This window comes from Lepidothrix coronata, unplaced genomic scaffold (assembly GCF_001604755.1).
Source record: "Lepidothrix coronata isolate B3197 unplaced genomic scaffold, Lepidothrix_coronata-1.0 Scaffold8, whole genome shotgun sequence".
NCBI lineage: Eukaryota > Metazoa > Chordata > Aves > Passeriformes > Pipridae > Lepidothrix > Lepidothrix coronata.
In genome coordinates this window covers 2,231,475-2,255,796 of record NW_016690188.1, presented here as the reverse complement: position 1 = coordinate 2,255,796, position 24,322 = coordinate 2,231,475, and the positions used below count along the sequence as shown (strand labels likewise).

Sequence of the window (24,322 nt, the reverse complement as noted above, 5' to 3'; positions counted from 1 at the left end):
ACCTGTTCCTGTGTTCGCTTTGCAGTTCAGTTAAGTATACATAAACTACTGCTTCTCCAACTGCCCTTCGTTTAAAACTTCATAAAATTACACTCTTGATCATACAGTTCCATTATTAGCTTAATTGAGAGTAGTCAATACCTTGGAAATATATATTTTTTGAAACAACAAAAGTCATTTTTCTTCATCTGTCATCTTAAAAGCGGATGTATCTTGTTTTCATCTTTGCTTTGTGCTTTCACATGTTGTGTCTTTAGAGCCCAAATGGTTAAAAAAAAAAAAAGAGAGTTACAGGGGCATTTTTCATTTTAAGGTTTCTTTATAAATCATTTATGAAGTGTTTCAAGTTATAAACACATTATGGGCATGTTACAGAGGGGTGTGACCATGGTAATACAAGGTAGAATAGGCAGCTACACGCTATTACCATGGGCAAGCTGTTGGGTGCTGTAACAGTTAATAATGGAGGTTAATGACTTGTGTAAGTCTCTACCTTTTATAAGTCATGAATATATTAATACATGGACTCTAAAGTGACCAAGTGTTGTATGCATGGCTGATGATTCTTATGATGTTTTAATGAATAGTATTTGTTTTTCCAAACATTGTTACAAAAGTTTGAAAGATGGTGAAATAGTACAAAAGTGGCTTATTAATTTAAATGGTTTATTACAAAAAATGTGCTGGACTAGCTGTATATCAAGAACTTCAAAGTTGTTCCTTTTATGACACTGTTCCCCAGCATTGTTTGAACAACATATGTGCCCCATAAAAGTGAGATTATGTCATCAGTAAGTTTTTTAATGTGTATCACCAGTTTTCAAAATGCAAGCATAGCTCAGTCCTTTTGAGAGGAGGGGAAGCATAAACTTCATGCAGTTAAGAAATTACTTTGACTTTCTTCAAATGTGGAAAAAAACTTGTAAAACACTGTGAATAATAATTCCCATGCCTTGTTTCTAAAAGCTGATGTAGGACTTCTTCCTGTTGTCCAAGCCAGTGCGTGAGCATGTTGTTACTGAAGTTGGCCCTTGTGCTCACTAATTTTGCAAAGGTTGGGAAATGGTGGTGTTTATATCCCTAACAGATTTTTCTCAAACCAGCAACGTTTGCCTCTTTCTCTCGCCCCTTGATATGAAAGATACCTCAGAGAACATGTTCTTGATGGCAGGAACTCCTGGGCTTGTCTGAAGCTGCCGATCAATTAACAGCAGTGTGCGGCACACACAGCGCTGTGCGTGATAACAGGAGTGAAGAAACGCGGTGAGACTCTCAGCTGTGGGTCTGAGGCTTTGGCTCCCTGTAGCAGCTGCTTGAGCCACAGAAACACTTTTTTGCTAGGCAAAAGTGAAAGGTTCATGTGGTATGTTTTCTGATCCACATGATTTTTGAGTTGGCATGAGCATCTCAGCAATCCTATGAATTTCCCGTGGGAGAATGAAGGAATTATAATTTCCACCTATTTTGACACTTCAGTTTCAGTTCAACAGCCTTGTTGAATCTTTTGCTGATCAACAAATCATAATGGAAGTCATGGGCTGATGTTTACCAAAAAACTGCATGTTTCTACATATACTGAAGAAATTGTGGCCAATTTAGCTGGTTGAGCTGTGCTGTACAATTGTCAGTACTGTACCTGGGTCTGTTTGTGGCTCAGTTATTCAATGTAATCTGGCAAAGAGCCATCGTTTGAGGTTCAACGGGGGATAGTACTGCATAAATTTAAATGAATACTAGTATATGAAGAAAAAAATTTCGAGATGTTGCATTCTAATGTTTGATGTTGCACTTTAGAAGCTTTTTGTAGGTGTGTTTGATACTGCAGACTTTGCTGCTGGAACATCTTTGCTCCTTAACTAGTTTGTTTGCAGAGTATCATTAAGTTTACATTAAGGTGATGTCTGTATGTTTTCGTTCACAGTAGCCTTGAAAGAGAGCTTTCAATGTGTAACCATTTAATGGAGAAAATTAGTAGGTACATATATCATGAGTATGTAACTTGCTTCTTTCATTTGTATTTTTTTTATTGTCTTGGTGTGTGTACAGGCAGTGTTCTCAGTTCTCTGTCAAACCCTAGCTTGAGAACATTAACTACTTTACTTCTGTCTTTATATCCAGCAGTTAGTCCTGCCTTTATTTGTATTGTGATAATGCTCATATTTCTTGTTTCGGGTCAGCACCTCATTGTGGAAGGCATTTTAGAAGCACAAATGCAAGAGGACTGTCACCCTTATGCAGAATTTTGAAGGGAAACCATGATGTTCAACAGCATCCTTTTTATTTAAAGTAAATTTCTCTGACTAGGTTGCCTGAAATTGAATCAACTGAAAAATAAAATTAATTGAATTTTAAGTAACAGATAATTTCAACTGCCAAGACACACAGAACAGGCATTTGGAAATATTTTTCCTCAAATAGTAAAACCAGATAAGATAGTTTCACTTTTGTAATTGATTTCTACACTTTCATGTTTCTTTGTTTGAAATATTTGAGTTGAAAACACAGCTGAAAAATGAAACTGCTGAGGACTGTATTTCTTATTCTCCAGTGGAATTTCTCTGTTTCTTTAAACACTTGTCATTTCTCTACATCTTACACATGCACTGTGAAAAACCCCTTGCCTTTTAAGTCTCAGTGCTTTTAATTCCTTGTATGTTTTATAATGCAGTTTCCAGATACTACATGCAAGCAAACATTCACGTTATCAGCTTGTAAATAACACAGAAATTTTTGTTCTGCAAAGCGGGAAGTAAAATAAAGCCATTATCTTTTATAAGGCAATATCATGTGGAGCATTTCAAATTCTTTGTAAAAATACCCCATTGTTCTAAGGCCTAAGACTCACAATGGTATGCTAGTGTGCTTGTTCATATTTTTAAAAATTCAAAGCTTATGTATCCCACTGACTTGTGCAGCGAGGAAGTCTTGCAGCAGTTAACTACGATGTGTTCATGTTGCTGATCTGGTGCACAAGTTAGTTCAATATAAATTTATTATAGAGATGCTTATCTAGAACATCTGCTGCTTGCTGTGCAAGCGTATGGTATTAGTACTTGGTAGAAATAGATTCCTTTTAGGGAAACCTGAAAATAACTGTAAAACATTTCTTAAGAGTTTGAGTGAAGGTAAAACATTGAACAAAATGTTGTTTGCGAAATGTACAGTTGATCAGATTTCAAGTGGTCCTGGAAACTCCTTTGCAACAACTGACCTGTTACAGTGTGTGTGGTCTTGAGGAAAACCTAGAAGAGGTGAACCTACCTGAGCTGCTGGGAAATAAGCTAAAGTTTGGCTCTATTTTGGACTTCAAACTGTCTTTAGTTAGTTAAACAACACAAACTTAAATTAGGTAACTACACTTGAGGAAAAGTTGCTTTGCATTTAAAAAAAGCCTTCTAGTGAGAAAGAGGAAGTGTTGTTATATGCAGTTAACAAACAGATGTGTGTGTTTCTGGTCTCTTTTCCCCCCAGGATTCAGTACCTCTCATTCCCTTGCACCCAGTTGCTTTATTATAGGTGAGCTTTATTATAGGTAGATGCCTATCAAATAATTTCTGCTAGTCATTTATTGGACTTGTCTTAGCACTTTTCCAGCAATGTCTACATTGCTTCTGCATTTTTAATACAATTGAAATTATTTCAGTAGACTGTGTAGTAAGCTGAGGTACTGGATCAGCATTGTTGTATTTTTAAATATAAATAGATTTGTTTGAATAAGATCTAAAAATACGTAAAAATTTCTGTTTAACTGAAAACATATTTCAAGGTTTATGGGTTGTTTTTTGCTGGGGGTTTTTTGTTTGTTGGTTTTGTGTGTGTGTGATTTTCATTTTTGTTTGTTTGTTTGGGGTTTTTGTCTTTTTTTCATGTCTAGCCAAAAGCTCTGTTCAGGAGTAGGTGAATTAGGGGGAATTTTCATGAAATGGCTGTGCCGATGTTTAACAGCTTCATGATGCTGAAAGGGGCAGTATCCATTCCCCTTCTCAGAGCTTCCCAGCTGCTCACCCCTGAGCTGTTCATTGGTGGGCTGACTTATCTCACTAAACTAACAGAAAATATTAATGGTTTTGCTGCTTTTGTTGTCTATTACTTTAGATAGTTGAAATCAGTATAGTTTCAGATAAGACTGGAACTGGTGTAGGAGGAGTGGGAGAGCATGAACTGGAACAGGGAGAGCAGGACGGCCACTTTGCCCACACTGAGCTGTTGAATCAGCTCAGCTCACTGAGAAGCCTCGCAGGTGGGATTACTCATGTTGTATAAAACCACGTGAAGTGCACTGCTAGTGGTTTGAGGAAGGGTGGATTGCTGTCTGTAGAGAGCTGTCGAAAATGCATCAGATTATGTTTTCAGAATCTCGTTTTCTTCCTTTTTCCCCTGCTTTCCATGTCTTGTACCACAAAACCCTCTTATTGGAGCTTATTGGAGTCCTGGTAGCATCAGCTCAACCCCTCCTTCCTGAAACAATTTTTTGTTGTGTTTTTATGTGTAGTGGTGAGAATCCATTGATGGAAGTTTCTTGATGGCAAAGCAACTCTGTTTTGCTCTTTGTGAACCTAGCCTTTCTTAAAATTGCATCCTACCTAACAGTGGTGATAACTCGTTTGAGTGCATCTTGCCCAGTATCCTGCTTCTGACTGTAGCCCTAAGCAAACATGTGCATAGAAATAGGGTAAGTTTACATATATATATATATATATATATGAGGCTTAACCTGACTCCTTGCCCATATGCAGCTGTTTTTGTATCAAGGATTTCCTGAGTCTGGTGCAGCTTGTCTCTTTAGTAATTCTCAGTACACTCTTCTTCCATAGGCTTGACCCTTTTTTTTCCTTTAAACTCCTATAGATGCCTTTCATCCTTAGCAAGGTCCACAGGTTTGCTTTGAATGCTGTTCCTGACTAAAAGGTCACTGTTACGCAGATGTTGAAAAAAAAAATACATACACACACACACATATATATATATGTGTATATATATACATACCAAGTGCAAAGCAGAATTTAGCTATTCACTTGGCTGTTCAATCTCTGGTGGCACCCATGAAATTAAACCTTAATGAAAGGGTTTCCATATGAAAGCTTTGCCAAAAGACAGTCTGGAGGGATAATTGTGGAAACGAGTTCACAAGGTGGGCACCATCCTCATCGCCTTATCTGGTAAATTGTCCATTCCCCTGAGATCAAAAAGTTGAAGATTAGAATGGAAGAATGTGAATGCCTTGGTGAGTCAGACAGTCAGCATGAGAGGGATGAAAACCAGAGGAACTGTCTTGGGATAAGGCCAAACAAATGTTTCAGTTTGCAGGCTGTTACTTAAGCAAGCCTTTTGCATTTCTTGTATTTGGAGTTTTATTGAGTTTCTTCATATTTCGTTGAAGGAATTGTTCTGCAACAGTCAAGTTGGTAATATTTTCCTTGCAAAGACAAGGTTGCATCTTATACCGGTTTTGAATATTTTTGTTGTCTTAGCACACAGAGCTCAAATAGAAATAATATTGTCAAATAGAAATAATATTGTCAACATGGTTGAAATTACATTTGCATAGTTTCTGCAAGTGTCTTGAGTCTCCAAATATTGTATTTTCTGTCTGTGAATGCAACTCTTATTCTAAGGAGAATCTGGTCAGGGCTGTTCTGCAAGGGAAATATTTTTAGAATGTAATTCGGGGAATCTGCCTACACCAGACTTGGAATGTCTTTGAGATTCTCTTCTGTTCTTTTCTTCCCTCATCTGCCAATATTTAGATCATTTGTGGTTTCTTCACTGCTTCGAAACTTTTTTTGTAACACGTACACCTGTTTGGTTTTCAGTAGCAGAGACAGTGAACCAGATGTGTTCATGAACCACATGAGTTCATGTCTACTCACTCCATGCTGAATATGGTGCCTCCTTATTAAAATGACTTGTTAGTAGAAAAGCTTTTCAGTGATGCTCTAAATTTCATTTCCCCTTTTTATTAACAGACCTGACAATATAGAGAAATATTTATTTACATTATTTGTGTCTAAGATCTCCTTTTTCTGTTTCAGCAGTTTGAAGGAAAACAAGTCGTGTTTCTTAGTTGACCTGTTAATGTCTGCAAACAGTGGTTGGGAATATTTTTATATATTTGTATTCTAATATGATAAAAGCATGAAGTTGTGAACAGAATTGGAATAAATATAGGCATTAATATGTGGGTGTTCTTCCCTAGAAGTCAGAGAAGATCCAGTTTGCTTATTTGATCCAGTTCTGGTGGTTTTCTTGATCTGCAAGAAAGGTTTAGAACTTGATTTTGGCCAGCTTCAGCTTTGGTGTCTGGGTTCTGATTCCTGTGAAAGCTCTTGTGGGGATGCAGTTTTGTCTTGTCAGCTAGTCAAATTCCTCCTGATTACATTTTCTTCAGACTGGCTTTAGGATAATGATTAAGTAGTCCTGCCTTTTTGATCTACTTGCAGAGCTTACTGGGATGATGCCCCAAGTGTAATTCCAGTAAATACTGACAGCTTGTTAGAAGTCCAGCTTTTTTTTTAATCAATGCTGCAATTATTTTAACTGTTTGAATACTTTCATAAGTGCTGAACAGAGGGAAATAATCGCTTCCCTCAGGCTGACCCCTAAGCCCGGTAGGTGGTTAACCTTTATTATTTGAGAGCTTGTTCCACACTCAGAATGGAGGGGATCCCAGATGTTACCCCAGATGCAGCATCACCAGAACCCCCTGGTCCTTCCCTGCAGAGCTGTTTCTCACTGGCTGGTTTGAGGTAACCTCTTTACAAGGTTATTCCCTGCTAGATGCAAGACTTCACTTTTGTCTTGGCTTTCAAATGAGGTTCTACTGTCCACCTCAAACCCCGCCTTGAACCCTTGCTAAGACTGTTTGAGATGTTGTTTGAACATGTTTTTAATTTTATTTATATTTGTTATTTTCAGTTATAAACAATAAATAAAAAGTGTTTTGCTGTTGTCTTGTTGAAGCTTGTTTTAGACCAGATTTTGAGTCTTTCTTTTCAGTTGAGCTTAATTTCTGTGTTTTTGACTACTTCCCACAACTAGATCCTGTTGTGCATCCTGCATATTGTAAATAATATTACCATGCTTATTTTTTACTTGCACGAGTGTTTTAACTTTGGTACATAAGTCACTTGTGACCATATTAAAATTTAATTCTTTCTACTCAGTAACTCTTCTGTGTAAGTTATAGATGTGTAGTAAAGATTCAGAATAGCTCTGACTGCTTACCTGTTCTGTTGGGCAGTTGGTAATACACAGCAAAGACCTCAAAGGCTGTCTGTCAAGTTATGTGCTCAGATTTTATCTAGAGAGAAAAGATTCTGAAACTGTAAAATTGTTTTAAATTTTTTTTTTCTAAAATCAAGACACTTGTTCCAAAGAGTTTTATAGTCTGAAAATTCTTTTTCCTTTTTCTTTTTTTTGCTTTGCCAGCAGAGAACATACAAAGTTACTTTGTAACTTGCTCCCAACATTGCTGATTTGGGATAATTGATCTTTACAAATTAGCTTCCAACTAGTGTTCTAACACACCATCCTGAAGTCCCACTAATATTTGCATTCTCCTCTTCCTTGTACTTTCCATAAGAGTCTTGATCCTCTTGCTGTGTCATCTGGCCCAGGATTTATCATGTTGTGAAGGATTTCATAATTTTCAATCTGCTTAAGCATGGGAAGGCCCGGCGTTAATCCAGTGGAAAACAGGCTACATTACAAATTGTGTTTGCCATCCAAGAGTGGTGCCCACTGAGTGAATTAGGAGATGCTGAAGCCTCTTTGCTATTGACCTATATACTGTTTCCATGCATGACTGTTAATTTGTATGTACCTTAATATTTTTTTAAGAAGCTATATTTTGTGTTTTAAATGGCCAAAAAGAATTTTCAGAGTTATGTAAGTCAGGGCATGTAGCCTGGTTCTCTTTTCATAACAGGCTTTCAAAGTTGGCTATGAAATGGAACTATAATTCTGCCTCATTATGCAGAAAATATTAGTCATTTCATAGTGCTGGCCTTTTCAGCAGGTATATTTAGCTTTGTTGTACTATAACATTTATTCTTTGTGTGTATGAGAACAACAGTGACGTGATGGCTCACCCCACCTCTCTTAAGGATTCTTGAGATGAATACTTAGCTGTATTTTTAACAAGTTTTTTAACAGGAAGATGCTTGGAGTACTCACAAACTGTTTTCTCTGAGAAATACCTGTACATTATGGGAATTTTTTGTCTTGTAGAGCCTTTTAAAATACAGATTTTTAAAAACTACATGATAGGATGTAACTGACTGTTTTATGAAAGTTATGCATAGAGCGACTGTTTAATGTATTTCCTAGGGCATTGCTTCTACTTTAAAATCTTTATTCACCACTGTGAGCTTAAGTCTTGTCTGTTTGGGACAAAAAACAGACAAGAAAAAAGTTAGTTCATTTTACCTGCAGTTAGTATTTCCCTAAAGTAGTACTTCTCTTCCTGCAGTGATTTTGGGTGTTTGAACAATCCTTTAGGGAAGTGATGCTGGTGGTGTGTCCTGTTCACATAGTGAACAGGAATGGGCTTTTCTTTAGGAAACTGCTTTCTGGTTAAGGCTGATTTTGATCTGCAGCACATTTCTAGCGGTCGTATTTCTGTTAAATCAAGATACAAATGTGTTTCAGCAAAGTTTGTGAAGTACACCAGAAAAGTGAAAATGTTGATTATTTTAATATGAAAAAGATCATGAGCTCCTTGCTCATTAGCCATTTTCCTTTTTGTACATGCACAAATCTTTCTTTTAGGAAAACTTTCATTTTGATTTTGACATATGCTTCTTACCCTGGCAAAACAAAAATGCCAGATTTCAGTTGTATCTTGGTGAAACTTATTTTCACCTTTTTTTTTGATAAGCATTTCCTTCAGTACAATTGCTGCTGTTCAGACAATAAGGACACTTCCACTCACTGGAACATCGGCTCCTAGGAAGAGCATTATGCAGATGGCCTTCAGTTTGGCCTCTTTGTTCTTGCAGATCATTATTTGTTGTATAGATTGTTTCTGCCATGTGTTTATCCTGGTGTAATTTCTGACAGAGCTACTGTTGTTCAGCAGTGCTGTGCACAGTGTGTTCATTCACAGGACAAGTCCCAGCTGTCAGTCGGTGGGGAAGGAGCTGCCCCTGTTCCATAGACACTGGTCTGGCAGCGCCCTCTCTGTGTCCAGAGGGGTTCTCATCCCTTGTACTGGGATGTTTTCATTAGTGCTGGTCATGTTACCTGCAGTGTTCCTGGTACTCAGACCTCTGTGTGTGCATAACAGGGAGCTTCTTATTCAGGAAAAGAGAGTTTAAGGAGAAGACAGGGCAGATGGTGCTGGTTGGCCATAGGGCATGACCAGCATTGGTGTGTAAGGGACTGGACCCTTTTATTTCGTTATTCCCATGTTTTCCCACACTTGTGCTTCCTAAACCACATTGATTTCTCCCTTTCCCCTATCCTAAATATTCCATAGCAACTCTTACCATCCAAAGTTGTTCTTCCTTGTACCTCCCAGTAGATATTCAGGCCCCGCATGCGTAACAGCTCTCACTCTGAGATGCTCTGAAGAGCTTTTCCATTTACTCCCCCTCATGGCTCTCACCCATACTTGGACAGCCTGTATTTAGTTTCTCACACCCACAGCTGATCATCTCTGTGCCCTTGCATGTGAAGATGAGTCTCCGCAACATGACCTGAACATATTTCACCTTGTTAAGCATATTGGATGTAAGATTTTTTTTCCATATGTTGTGGACAGCAACAAGAGAAATGTGCCTCAAGTGCTTTTTGTTGACTTGCACGCTCTCTGTATTGTGTCTCAGCAATTCCAGTTAAAGTATTAAAGGAATTTCAGTGCCAACAGCATTTCATCTCCCTTCTCCTTCTATTGTTAGAGGGAAAAAACCATTTTGGTGAAATGCTGTCAAACCGTAAGTATTCTTATGTCCAAGGCTAAGATCCCTTACTGAGCAATGTGAACTAAAAGCTGATTATTACAATACCTTCGAATTTGCTTTCCTTAAATCAATGTATTTCATGACAGGACTTTAACTTTTGCTTGATTTCTGCTCTAGAGTCTAAAATTTGTCCTCAATCTATTTTAACATTCCAAATTTTTATTAAATGTAATAATATTAAGTATGGCTATCCAAATTAGACCAAAGTGTCAGCTTGCCCTCAATTGACTAAAGAGACATAGGCATCCCTTTTCTTGTTTTCTCTCCCCGGAATCAGCTTGTAAGATGTTTGTTTCAAACACGTAGCTTGCTGTTGTCAAAGTTTTCAGCAGGTGGAAAAATGAAGTGCAGCACATGTTGCTGCAAAAATCCAAGTATTTCTTCAGCTTCAGCAGATGTAGAGTGGGAAGAGTCAAGTAAATGAGAAATTGGTGCGATGAAATGAAATTTTTGCCATATTTCAAATTTGACATCACTGGTTATGGTCTGAAGCGAAAACAAATGAAAACAGCAATCATGAAGTGAAAACTACTGTCCCGAAGTGTTTGAAGGTTCTGGAGTTATCTTAGTAAAGTTTTCTGGGGCTCTTTTTTTTTTATTTGTTTTAAGGGAGGGATGTTTTTCTTCCTCAAACTTTTTGTCCTCCTTCTATTGCCTTCTATGCTTTGCACACTTGTTTTCATGAATAATAAAAAGATGCCCCTGCTACAGACCATTAACTATTGCTCAATTTTTTCTAGCATTTGCTTTCTTCTGCATGTTAATGGCATTGACCTGTGTGGTTTATGCAGTGCTGGATACAGCAGGTTTGACTATTGGCTCTGGTTGCCTGGAATCACTTGAATGCTGTGTAAGGGAGGGGATACAGTGATGGAGGAGCTACTCAACCACCGCCTTTATATTTCCACTTGCCTAGTTTCTAGAAAAACATCCCAATTTGGGTTAATAAATGCAGGAAATAAGATTATTTATATGTTAACAATCTAAGAAAAATGGAATAATGAAGCTGTTGAGGTTGACTTTTTTCCTGGCTTTTCACGTTTGTTCTGTGATATGTAGTAAGTCTTGTGGCTACATGATGCCTGCAACTCAATACAGAGTCTGAATTCATAAATATTTTATGATTTATTAAGTCACCAGTTGTGATTATCTGCTGGTCTAATGGGTAGACATCTGACTCTACACATCAGAACTTGCCCAAGCTAGTCCTGCAGGCCTGTGGGAAAATCCTTAAAGGATTGTGTCAAAGATACACCACAAGCTTAAAAATAAACATTTGCTCCTCAAAAGGCATTTGCTCCATTTCCAAGTTTGTTACTCACTGAGTCATGCTCTAATACACAATGCAGTGACCTCATCTTTACTGGATAGAGTTGATGCTGTTGGAATCACATGCATTAATTTCACCTCCATCAGATGCAAAAAACACGAAAACATACACCTGTGTTCCTGCGCACAGTTGTTTGTTTGTTTTTTTTTTAAACCCAGAAAGGTTTTGCTCAGAACACAGTGTGTTTGTCATTAAAACAGGTGAAACTACTGTATGTAGAGTTGTGCCTAGCTGTGCTTTTAAATTTATGTGTCAATGTCAGTAATGAAGCAGTTCAGTGTAACATAGTTCTAAACTCTAAGGAAATCCAAATATTTTTTTAAGGTTTAGCAGATAGGCCTTTTATTTCAAACTTTTATTTGCTATAGATTGCTTGCATACACTTTGCTTGTCATATGTTGCCTTTTTGTGATGACTAAAAATGATTAAAAATAACACTCGGGATTTTGGATTATCTAGGTTGTCAGCCACATAATTTTTATGTATCTTAATTGTTGATTTTATGTCTGAAGGTAATTATTGGTATAAAAACAGATCATAATTTCTCAAAATTTAATACAATTCATTTACTCTGTGGTGTTTTAAACTTCTGGTCAGCCTGAAATAAGTGTGAGGTATAGGTTTTGTACTTGTATTCCATAGCTTGAACTGTCAGAAGAAAATCAGTCAATAAATAAGATGTATTCAGAGAATCTATAAAAGCTTTATCTGATTTTTTTCAAAATTATTGATCATGTTTTAGATCTGACTGATGAAACTATGGTCCTGTAATACTTTATTTTATATGTGTAATTTTATAGTAGCAATAGCTTTTTTTCAGCTTATCCCAATATCTGTCTGATTTTGTTAATCTCTGTGTGGAGGTCATTATCTATAGCTGTACATTAAAGACCTTGATGTTTTGGTTTTCTTGTGTGCTTTTAGGTGAGTTGTGTAACCTCATAACGCTGGATGTAGCGCACAATCAGCTTGAACATCTTCCTGAAGAGATTGGAAGCTGCACACAGATCACCAACCTTGACTTGCAGCACAATGAGCTCTTGGACTTGCCAGAAACCATAGGTATGTGTAGAGGCTGTAGAAGAGAAAATAAATCACTATTTCAAAATGTTCAGTAAGAGGAATAAATTTAAGAATGAGTATTTGGTTGGTGACTGTAGAGTGACTGGTGTTCAGCTTAAGGCAGCTTTACACTTGAGAGTAAAAGCAAGGTGTACCTGTTACCTTAAATGTTACCTTAAATTGTCTAAGAGTGAGAATACAAAAAAAAAAAATCCATCACTTCTAAATCTTAAGGTGTTCTGTGGTTATAAGAAAATGTCCATTGGTTCTTTGTTCATTCTGTAATAAAACAGCATATAAAGAAATGAAATGCTAGAAGATTTGTAGTTGAAGTGTAATACTTCGGCAGATAGTTTTAACTAACATCTTTGGCTAAAAAAAAATAGAACTAAAATCATAAATGTTTTAAATTAATTATGTATATATTATGTTCTTTGGTAGAACATCTAAAAAACCTTCCAAGTCCACAGAATTACCATGCTCTAATGCTACGGAATACATGGGGTTTACAACTTATATTGGGAATAGTGGACTAAGCTAAACACTGTTTCAGAATCTGACATAGGATGAAGCAACAAAATATGACTTTTGCTATTTCACTGAGTTTTAGTCACATGGCAGAAAAAGATGGCTACTGTGATTAAAAACGACAAAACACAAAGCCATCATGATTTTAAGCTGTCTTTGTCCCCAGAATATACTCAGAAGAATGGATGTTATCAGTTAAACACTATTTAATGTTGAACATCTCATGAATGTACTTGAATGTGTAGCAAAGTGAATGAGCAGAAGCCGAGGAACCACTTAACAACACTCCAGCTTTTCTTCTAGCAGTTAATTATTGAGTGTGGAGTTACTGTTGCTTTTTGTTGAGAAAGTTTGACCTGAACACAGTTTTAGGTTGATGATACATCCACTGAAACTAAACTTTTTTCCTGGATTGATGGTATTTTCAAACTCTGGAGATCCCATTCCATCTGGAATTTGCATCTAACTTACACAATTCATAAGCACAGCCTTTATTTTTACAGGTATTTTGTAAATCTAATTGAAAGTTGTTTACATAAAATTTATTGTAGTGTTTGTGTTGTATTTAGGAAGCAAGTTCTCTGGATAAAGTCCTGATTGTGGGAAAAATTCTCTAAGCAAGTGTGAGATTTCTGTTGTCAGGGCTTAGAGACTACTGTTGTTGATTCTTGTGCATACAGTAGTACAATTTACTAAGTTGTTTAGTCACTGGCAGTCACTGAGCTTCTCAGAGGACCAAAAAAAATCTCAGTTGTAATATGCTGCAAGACTGTGCTTACAGGGGAAAGTCTTTGGGTAGGAGAGGCAGTTGAGTAATTTGTGATGGATACGAAATTGCTCACTGTGCAATCAAGATAGTTTCCACTAAACTTTCTTCAGAAAGTTTTTGTAAGCTTAGGTGGTTTCTCTGAATCAGGTTCATACCTGGTTGGACTGGATTTTTGCCTATTTCCTTTGTTTTGTTTTTCCCTTGCATTGTCTTTATAGTGTTTTGAAGTTACTTGTTTTTAAATGTATGTGGTTGTCTATTAACATGCTTATCTGAGCTGAATATCAATGCTTTAGAGCTCAATAAACCACCAAAGACAGCTGAATAAGGGTAAGAGACAGCAGTGAGCCGTGGTGTCATTAACCTTACACTGGTTCAGTTTTTGCTCCACTGGAAAATATCTCTTGTAAAAAGTACATTAAAAAAAAGTTAAGTATTTAAATGAAAACTTAAAATCAGAAGTCAGCGTTTGTGCTACGTACAGTTCTTAAACAGAATTTAATACTGAAGGGAAAAACTTTAAGTTCCATCTTAAATGATAAGGATCAGCCTACATTTATGCATGTTGCAGAAAAGGCAGCCGTAGCCAGTTCAGCAACATTGGCTTTATTTCTTAGTCATCGCAGTTTTGGTTCAACATATTAAAGCAAGTTGTGGCATGATTTTAGATTACAGCCTGCTTTGTGGTTAGAACTGTTCAGTGAGAAGCTTTGAGTACTGAGAAAAACCCAGCGAGTCACTGGCGCGTGGCCGCCTGCGTGCGCAGCCGTGGGGTGGCCTTTCCAGCTTCTCCATCTCTCACTCCAGTTTCTCTCTTCCCTGCTCATGGATATCTACCTGGTCTTTGGCAAAACTGGCTTTTCTTGCTGCATTTACATGCTTCCAGGTTTCAGGATGCTCACAGTATATGTGCTGCTAATGTTTCCCCAGTTCAGTCAGACTGCTGGGGGGTTGCAGACCAGGGACAAAAAAGACCAAGTACATTTGCTCGTTATCAATATTTAATGTTCTGTGAGCCTATGAGCCTCCTGTTATGGACCAGACTTTCCATTACTGCCAGGTCTGTCCCCTCCTCCCCCACTGATACCCATTTGATGGAGGCCTCTTTTTTTCTTGAGAGGAATGCTTTTTAAAATCACGCTGCTTTAAAAATCAAACAGCCTTTCTCTATTTCTCCCTCCCCACAAAAAGGACTCCTTCCCTCATCTCCCTCTTAAAGTCACTGCTGGACTAACTGTGGTTTTGCCACAGAAAGATTTCTGCATCTACCAGATGAAAAGAAAAAAGCTTGTTTTCTAACTAGCAGAGTGTACTGAAATGTGCCAGAGCTGAAGGGACGTTGGAGAGTGACATGCAGGGGAGTGGCAGGGAAGGGATTATGCATCAGCAATGATTACAGAGGTAGCAGAGCCAATATACCCACTCTGTAAAAATACCAAGTTCTTGTTTCAACTAATGCTGTAGAAGCACACTTTTGTGCAGTAACAAATGTCGATTTTAGATATTAGTTGTCAGGAAGTGACCTAATGTCTTGCTTTATAGATACTGGCTTAATACATTCATATCTGTATTTCTCTTGATTGAAAATTGTAAAGTACTTTTTATATTAGATCACTTCCTGCAAGAAAAATGAGCTTTGTGGAATGGCTTGGCACATTCCAAGACTCTCAAGACTAGAATTAAAATCATAGTGGGATCTTAGCTGTTTAGTGTTTTAATTGCAGATTGTGCCCCCCTGTATTGTGGTGGTTTTTTTTCCTTTTGGGGGGTGGTGGAATTATTATCTTTTATTTACACAATGTCTTATCTCTGTATACTTAGCTGGCACACTAATATTCCCAAAAGATATATAAAAACAGGTGAAGAACATACCATTTATATTAAAATTATTAATTGGACTTTTGAGACAGAAAACAAATTTTGGGTGGAGTAAAGTGTTTTTTTAGGATTACAAGATAAATACTGTATTGTGAGTATTTCCTCTTTAAACTTTTAATTTTAGCATTCTATACAAATGTGTTCACAATTTCATACTTAAAAGAGCAGAAACACTTACTTGAGAAGGAATTACAGCTTTGAAAAAAAAAATTCTTCATCTGCTTTGTAATTTTCTAGTTTTGTGTGTTTACATGTGCAGTTTGATTATAGTCAAATGTTCCATATTCACGGACATTTAAGGCAACAAACATTTTAATAAGAAAAAGAATAGTCAGTTGTAAATGTTCCAAAATTATACTTTAAAAGCACAAAAAATTCCATCACTGGGCACACTTTCCATTGTCTGATGTAGCACTGTTCCTAAGAGATGGTTAGGAAAATGAGAGGCATATTTACAGCACTGCACTACACTCCTGCCCTTCGCTGTGGCACATCAACTCAGAAGCTGAAATCACAACTCTCATGAAAGCAAATATTATGTGGAGTAGCTTTACCTTTTTTGCAAGTTGAAATTGTGCTCCAGACTAGGCTTTTAACAAGTTTATCCCCAGTGTACCTCTGAGAGCACTGGAGTGCTTTTTAAACATACAGTTGATAATACATGAAGCGTTGTTGACCAGAGCCAGACGCATGGAATTGGAACAGCTCAGGTTATACAAAATGTGGTTGAGAGCTGTAAGTCCCTACAAGTAAAGATATTTCTGCAGAAATGTGGAACTGCTTTAAAATGGTATTTTAAATTTGGCAGGCTTAGCAAAAACGGGAGTCTTATTCTGAAATGTCTGAGCACCTGCAGTGCCCTCAGTGCTCAGGGGCGATGTTCCTACACAACTGATGGGTTTGATGTTATTAATTACCACTGTTCTGATGGAGCAGAGTGCAGAGGCTCCTGCTCCAGCTTTCATGGCAATATCCATATTCTTAACATTTAAGTACATGACTTTGTGCTTTGGTCTGTGAACACTCCGTACTTTGAAGCATTAAGCCTTTTTCCATAGGCTCACATTGGGAGATCTGATCAGCATTCAGTGGTTTGTCTGTGGTTTGTTCTTGGACTGTGCTGTTAATGAAACATCTTTAATTGAATTCTGCTAGTACTGGGCAATTGCAATAAGCTCAGCCTTTTTTTTTATATGAAAGCAGTGGCTCCCACTGTTATACTCTAATTTTGCTGTTATTATAGGCCTTGGTGGTCTCAAAAGGAAAGAAACTTCTAGTTCTTGTTGGCTTTAATTCTAGACTTAGTAGGTGTAAAGCAGCAAAATTGACTGGAAAACCGCAAGTGGCAGGAGAGGGTAAGTGGGAAGTGACTGCTCACTGCATCCTCCAAGACTGGAAGGCAGGGATGAGGCAAAGCTGTGGGTTGTTGACCTCACAGTGGTGAAAAGCAGAGCTTGCGATGGGTAGGGAACATCTGGGTCTCGGTGTTCGCACAGGTTGCTGTAGATGATAAAAGCTCACGGGGTGATGTGGCAGTTATGCAGAAGAAAAGTATAACATTTGGGAAATTCTAAATTTTTAATTCTGAAGTTGGGAAGTCACTGAGCCACACACTGCTGAATCTTCCCTCAGCTCTTCAGGAAGTTTTGGGATGTCTTTTCCCCTTTCCTTAGGTTCTTCTCTTGGTATCTGGTGTTTGGCAGCACTTCTTTTTTTAACTGGAGGGAAGATACTAAGTGGAATGCTGGTCTACGTGCAGTAATTCTTACATTCCTTAATTAGCTAAAATTATGAATGTATATTTTTGTGTCATACATTTTATATGTTCGCTTTATATAGAAGGGCTGACTTAAAAAATTAAACACATCTTTCACTTGGGAAAGGTTAATGTTTTTACTGCATTGCCAGTTAGGTATAAACTGCTCTTATAATGTGATTTACATTTATATAAATCTTTAATTTCACATAAAGGCTTTAAATAGTAATTTGAAAAGAGAAAAAAAGACTACCAATGAAAAATTAAATAAATTTCTGTTGCTTTGTGTCACTGCTTGCAGGATGACTTAAGTAAAATGCAACACTTCCATTGGTAGCCCAGAATAAGGTCTGGGTCAAATACTTTTGAAGTATTTTGAAGGTCAAATAAGGTCAAATACTTCTCACTCTGTTGCAGTATGAAGTGGTTTTGTATTTTTGTATAATTTTCAGCTAATTATAACTTCCCTTTTTTGTTTTCATTAATACATCTCCAATGCAAAGCCAGTGCAGTTAAATACATATGTATTGTTTTCTTAAAGGTTAAGCTGGCTTCTGTTGGCTTATCAATTTCGAGTTTATTGATTCAATGTGTATCTATGAAAATATTTTGTTATGTCGTATTTTGGTTGGATATTCTTCCTGGTAAGATTAGGATGGGGACAATTTATTTTAGTGAATGTGTGTACCATCACATGGTAATTAGATGCAGAGACCAATGTGTACAGATATATTATAAATGCAGCTCAGCATTTTCAGAATGATTTGTATACTGCAGAAAGAAAAAGCCTATAATCTTATTTTCTTTGTGTGAGAAGAAGGCACAAGGGAAGAGTGATTCAAGGGAACACATCAGAATTGAGACAAGCAGGTCTGTGAACTACGTGCATTTTGATGCACGCATATTAAATGAATTTTAAGTTGAATTTTCATTGCTTAGTTTCAGGAACATGTCACTAAGAGTTTATGCTCTGCCTTATGCAGGTGTTGTGTGTGTTGCATGTCAGGGACTTGAACCTCTGTTGCTCAAGTTTTACAAGCATCTTGTGTGCACCTTTCACACATATACAGTCAGCAATGTTATAGTCTTGAATCAGAGCTGGAAAATAACTGGCTGCTGATATGGTCACACTTTAGCCTTAATCTTGAAATAATGAGGGAAAGCTTGTCTTTGGATGATACTGTTAGACTGAAAATAGAGAGAACTCTGCTCTCTTCAGATGGCGTTTAAACTAGGAGGGGTGATAGAGAGTAATTTTAAATTCATGTTAAATAGCTTTCTAATAGATAACATCTTTATGAGAATTCCTAGAATTTGTGTAGGGAAGATAATGCACTTTGGTTTGAGCAGGGCAAAAAATGATGGACCCTGCTGACCTTGGTAATTTATGAGGCCTACACTGGCCTCGTATATCAGGAGGTATTAGGGCTGAAAAGAAAAATCAAAATACGCTAAAAGCCACTTTACTACTAAAACAGTAAAATTAAGTCCAATTGTGTTGTGTTTAACTATACTTTTGCATTTGGAAGAGTATAATTACATTTCATGCTTTGGCTTTAGTAGTTGATAGCAATGATCAGGAGGGTTTCTCTTCTCTTCTGCAGTTTTTCTGAAAAGTATTTGCCCTCCCAGCCCCATCACCCTTCTGTCACCATTCGCTATTTCCCTAAAGCATCAGCCTGTAGTCAGAGCATATTAAACATTAGGGATGTATGGAGTGTAGAAAGGATTTCATCTCTCTCAGATGATGGCGAGTTTAACTTTTTACAAACCTATAGGCTTCAGTTTAGGAAGGGGTTGCCCCTTGATGAATGATGCATGTGATTTTGTTCTCCTTTCCTCTGCAACAAGATCACTGAGATCCCTTTTGGGGTGTCTTGTTGGACCACTCACTTAGTGCTATTGCCCTGTTGGACGTTGGCAGACGTCTTTGCTTGTGGAATGCAACTGAAGGTTAAGACACTTTATCTGAAGCCTTTGGTTTTACTCTACAGCTATCAGGGGAACCAGTTTGCTTTCTGATAAGAGATTAGATTAAACATGCCAGCAACTCCTTTCACCTAAAAATCTGCAAAACACTTAAACAGTTGTCACAGAGTATGGCTGACATCTGGAAAAACTAGTATAGAGTAAGTACAAAGTGTAGTGCAGGCATCTCCTGATTCACAGCTATTTTAGACTAGGAGCACTGCTGCAGTATTTGAATGTAGTGTTTAATCTCTATCCATAGCTGGCCATCTCTAGCCTGTATCTCCTATACAATTTGAAATTCTTTTAAGGCCCATAGGTCCCACTTCCTTTACAATATACTCACTGAAGTTCTTTTGGCTTTTTCTTTCATACTGTCATCTTTATTATTCTCACTACAAGATTAATGCCATGTGGTGTATTAAATTTAATTCATGTATGTTTTGTTTTGTTGTTTTTTTTTTTTAAGTGACATCAGGGTTAATTTTTTAAAAAAACCTTCTAATTAATTTTGGCTGTACATCTTGCTTTCTGTTTGTTAAAAATGACACCTGGTATCTTTTGTATGTAAACCAGCAGTTTCTCTTTGTTAGAAGAAGATCCCTCACTGAATTAAGTGAACGGCGCTCTATGAAGTAATGTGTGGTCCTGTAAAACATGTTCTTTAGTAGGTGGCTACTCAGTGCATACCAACTCGAGTCAAATCAAAATCTAAGAATATTTGTAGAATTTAGACCATCAGAAATACTTAATAGTGCCATGTGTGTAGCAAGTCCTTGCAATTTTCTATTGCGTGATGAGGTTAATTTCTGCTTTTGATTATGATCCTGTGGAGTTTTGATGTGCACAGCTCTTGTAAGTCCGGTTTATGCTTTAATGCTATCTGCAGAAGTTTTCTCTAGTGAACAGATTTTTAATTGACCTGATGCTTTTGGTTTATTTAGAAGAAAGCAACTGATCCTGATAGCAAACTAGCTCAGTGAACTAAGTTCTATGAAACAGAGTAATTAGTTTTAGTAATGCTGCAGTAACATTTCACAATAATAATGACCCTTCATCTAAGGATTGGGAATTTGAAAGATTATTTTAACTAGGGGAGGGAAAGGAAGAGGTGTGGTAAACCTCAGAAGAGAACATTTGTCATTCCCTTTAGAAGCACTGGTGGGATTTTGGATTAGGAATTTGTATTTCTTTGTTATCCAACATTCCAGTTCTTTTTTTCTCTTGATTTTGAAATATTCAAAAAAGAGATGTATTGTTTCTACTTGGTGAACCACTTTAGGTGGTCTTTCTAAAACGTGTGTTTTTTCAAGTGTGGTTTCCTGCTTTATTTCCAGCCTTCCCTTTGTTTTGGGGTTGGCAAACACCTGTCTTTCCTTTGACTATTATTTTTGAGGTACCTTTAATAAAGAATTTAATTTAAATGATCTATTTAGAATCCCTTTTATTGTAGTAGAGTCTAATTTAATGTTTCTGGATTTGCATGCTTCCAAGTATTTTTAATTAATTTCTATGTAAATGAAACAGCTAATCCTGAGAGAGACATTCAGTCACTCCAGTGAAGGGATTGTGAATTCTGTGCTAGGGTTGCTTCAAACCTGAGAGCTTGGCCAAGGGGAGCCTACTGTTGGGTGTTAATACTCTGCTGGTGCGAAAATGGACCGGAAAGAAGGCATCTGTGTGAAACCTGATTCCCAAGAGTGACTGGGCACACCAAAAGTTGAACTAAAACAATTTTTCAGTGACTTTCTTGGGCCTGGTGTGAGTTTAGGGCTTAGTCAGGCTCGACTATCTTATTTTTAGAAGTACCAATGAATAAGGCAGGTGAGTTTACAAGGCTTTTTGTAATGAGCTCTCTAAGAAAACAAGTTGGAAGGGGTTTTACTTGCTGCTTTTCCTGCTAGTAGCTGCTTTTGGCTTGTGGTTATCAAACTGTCATGTTGATGAACATCTAGTTCTGTGTTTTCTGAGTCACTACCTGCAAGAGGATGTTTTAAAGGAGCTGCTGAGGTATAGCTTCAGTGACAAAAGTACATCTGCAAATGATCCTGATGACAGTCTGACTGAGTTGATGATGATCAGTTGTTGCCTTCCATGCCTTTTTTCTTAGCCTTAACCTGACAGCAGAGTACCTAATGTGCTGCCATCCCAGAAACCAGTAGCTGAACTGGAAATGATGGAGATGAGTGCAGGCACTGTAAAATAGCTCCAAATATGAGTATCAGCTAGGTAACCCTGGGAGCTGGAAATGGGATCACTTGATGCACAAGGTGTGCTATTTAGCAACTTGTGACAGCCTCTGTTGTAAACTAGAGTTTGTCACTTGGTCTTTGTGTTGTCCAGCTGACCAGCAGCTGGCCTGTGGACCATGGAGCCAAAGATTAACATCATTATTCCAAGCATTCATTTAAAAAAAAAGTAAACTTCAACATCCTGAAAGAGGGAAGAGTGCTAAGGGTCATCCTGTTTTGTGAAGACAAGACTAACATTTGTCTTGTCCAACCTGTGAAGATTAAAACTGCTAAGGGTTTTTCACTTCATTCACAATGAGGTGTGAGTATAAACTCTGAGGATGAAAAGATACAAGTCTTGTTGACAGAAGACTAAATGGCAATAAATTGGCTATAAATAAATTTTGGCTTGAAATGAGAAGGTGGCCTGTGCTGCCTCCATCAGCTGGGTGCAGGACAGGCCTTCCAGGAGCAGTGGGAGAGGTGCTACTTGATGAAGCTTCAGCTGAAATCTTACTGGTTTTGTTCTCAGGAATTAACTGTATTTAGTGCTGCGGTGTGTAAAATAGTCAGGAGGAATGTGGTACATGCAGGATGTGTCTTCTGTTATGCCTTTGCATGCCTTTCCCATGGAGGAGAAAGATAACTAGTAGAGAAACAGTGATAAAGTTCCATTAAGAAATGCTACTTATGATAAGAAAAAAATTACTGGGAGCTGCTATTTATGCCTCCTTTTTGATAATGTCATGAGGATAGCCAGCGTGTGTCATTCTCTCCTGGAAAATTATGGTACATTTTGACTTTCTCTAATGGCTGCCTTGTTTAATTTTTCTGAAATGCCACATTGCTGGTAGGAAGGGAGCCATATACATACAACCTGTGCTCACAATCTGGGAACTGGCATAGCAATGCTGTATTGCTAAGCAACAGTTGGCATCATGCTGTCTACTTCCCTGCTCATTCTTTTTGCCTGAAAAAAAACAGATCAGCATCTAGCTCAAAGTTTAAATAGTGAAAAACAATAGTAGGTTGATGTCTTATTTTGTGTAAAGTTTGTTATTACTTTTTTAGTAAAGCATTAAATAACGATTCAGAGAAATACAGTCAGGATGTGTTTTGTTCATCGCTAGGATGGAAAATCCTGGTGATCTTGGTACCTTGCAATTTGTTGTGTGAAATGAGGCCAGTTTTCTATTCAGCCAGGAATGCCAGATCTCACAGATATGGCATGAAATAGCTAAGTTATGTACCAATGTGTATCTTTATACTAGTGGATTTTAGCATCAGAATAAGTCTTAATTATTCTCTTTAGTACATATAGGCATTGTAGGATTTAACATGAAAAGATGAAAGTTTGTGCATTGGAGAGCAATATTGATAGCTCTGGATTTTAAATGTGGGGTTTTTTGGATTAAGTGAGGATTTTTTTTGTTGCTTCTGCAAAAGTTAATTGCATAGAAAAAAAGCACTTAAAGAAAAATAAATAAAAATCCTAAGGAGATACTACTAGTTAAGTAATGCTGGGTGGCTACCTGGTTTGACTTTAGTTATTGATGGTACGAAGTAAAATTTGTTGCCAAGCTTGTTAGCTGATGTCAGATATGCACTGAAAATTTATCCTCTTTTCTTTCTTGATTTGTAAGATGTAGATAACTTTTGTGCTATATAAGGGTTTTTGTGGGTTTTGGGTCCTCCCTCCTGCCAGTATTTTGGGGGGGGGGGAAGTGTTAGGTTTTTTTGTTGTGTGGTGTTTGTTTTTTTTTTTTACTTTCACTGCTCTTGTGACTCTTCATTTTGGTAACTACAGCGAATCATACAGCATTCCCAATTTCCAGTTTTTATTAACTACATTCCCAGCTACTTGTTGATGTAGGGGCATTTTTAGAGTATATTTTGACCAAGCTCAGGAAAGAGATATTTTACTACTTGCTTTGTTGAAAATTTTCCTCTGTCTAGCAGACATACACTACATTTACTTCTTCCTTTGCTGTGTTCCAATAACCTTTGTATAAGTACATATGTGTAGACATTCATACAGCCTTCATTTAATGAGTAGTTAGACTGTACATGTTAAGATCCTTCATATTTCAAAATTATTTCTGGTTTTTCATGCTGCTGTTTGTTAAATCTTATGTTTATTTTCTGATGTGTCTGTCTGGTACTTCAATTTGCAGAACAAACATGTTGTGCCATGAGTGGTTGTAAAAGTGAGTGTAAAATAGCAAATGTTTTGCAAGGAACTGATAGTGTGAACGTTTTCCCAAGCTCCAGTGGTGTGAATTACACATTACAGATGAGTTAAAAATTACAGACACCTTTTCTGACTGTAGGGATGAGCCAGAAGACAAGTTTCTTTGTACTATTTGCCAGCTGACTTTTCAGTGAAGTTCAAGGTCTTATTACCTGCAGGAGAGGCTAAATGCCCCAGTACCCTGTAGTTCAACAACATCCTTAAGCAGTTGATTTTGCTCTTTAGTACTTCTTAGATGAAGTTAGAGCTGGGGCTAAAGGGAACTTCAGATGGGAAATTTTCGAGTTGATATTTTTTCCTGACACAAAGACATATCAACCAGGACCATCAGCTTGGCAATGTTTAAAAATATTTTTACGTGCATATTGTCCAGATTTTTGCAGACTTCCTCCAGACTTTCCCTTCAGTATCACTCAGAAAACCTGAAAGTTTTGGGTTTTTTCCTATCACTTTTTTAAAAGCTTTGTTGCTACTGGAGGATGGTAAAGTGTTGTTGGTTTTTTTTGGTTGTAGTGTTTTTTCTTTTGATCGGTTTGTTTGGATTTTTTTTTTTTTAACTCCCTATATTTTTAGGATTCAAGCATTGC

The 24,322-nt window shown here is 37.3% G+C and overlaps 1 protein-coding gene across 1 annotated transcript in view; it reads left to right on the top strand.

Moving 5' to 3' along the window:
• SHOC2 (SHOC2, leucine rich repeat scaffold protein) overlaps positions 1–24,322 on the top strand; it is a 66,452-nt gene that overhangs the window by 26,470 nt on the left and 15,660 nt on the right. Inside the window, exon 3 of the mRNA XM_017839350.1 lies at positions 12,217–12,354. Coding sequence (XP_017694839.1) covers positions 12,217–12,354 — 138 coding nt within the window. The remainder of the gene's footprint in view (positions 1–12,216; positions 12,355–24,322) is intronic.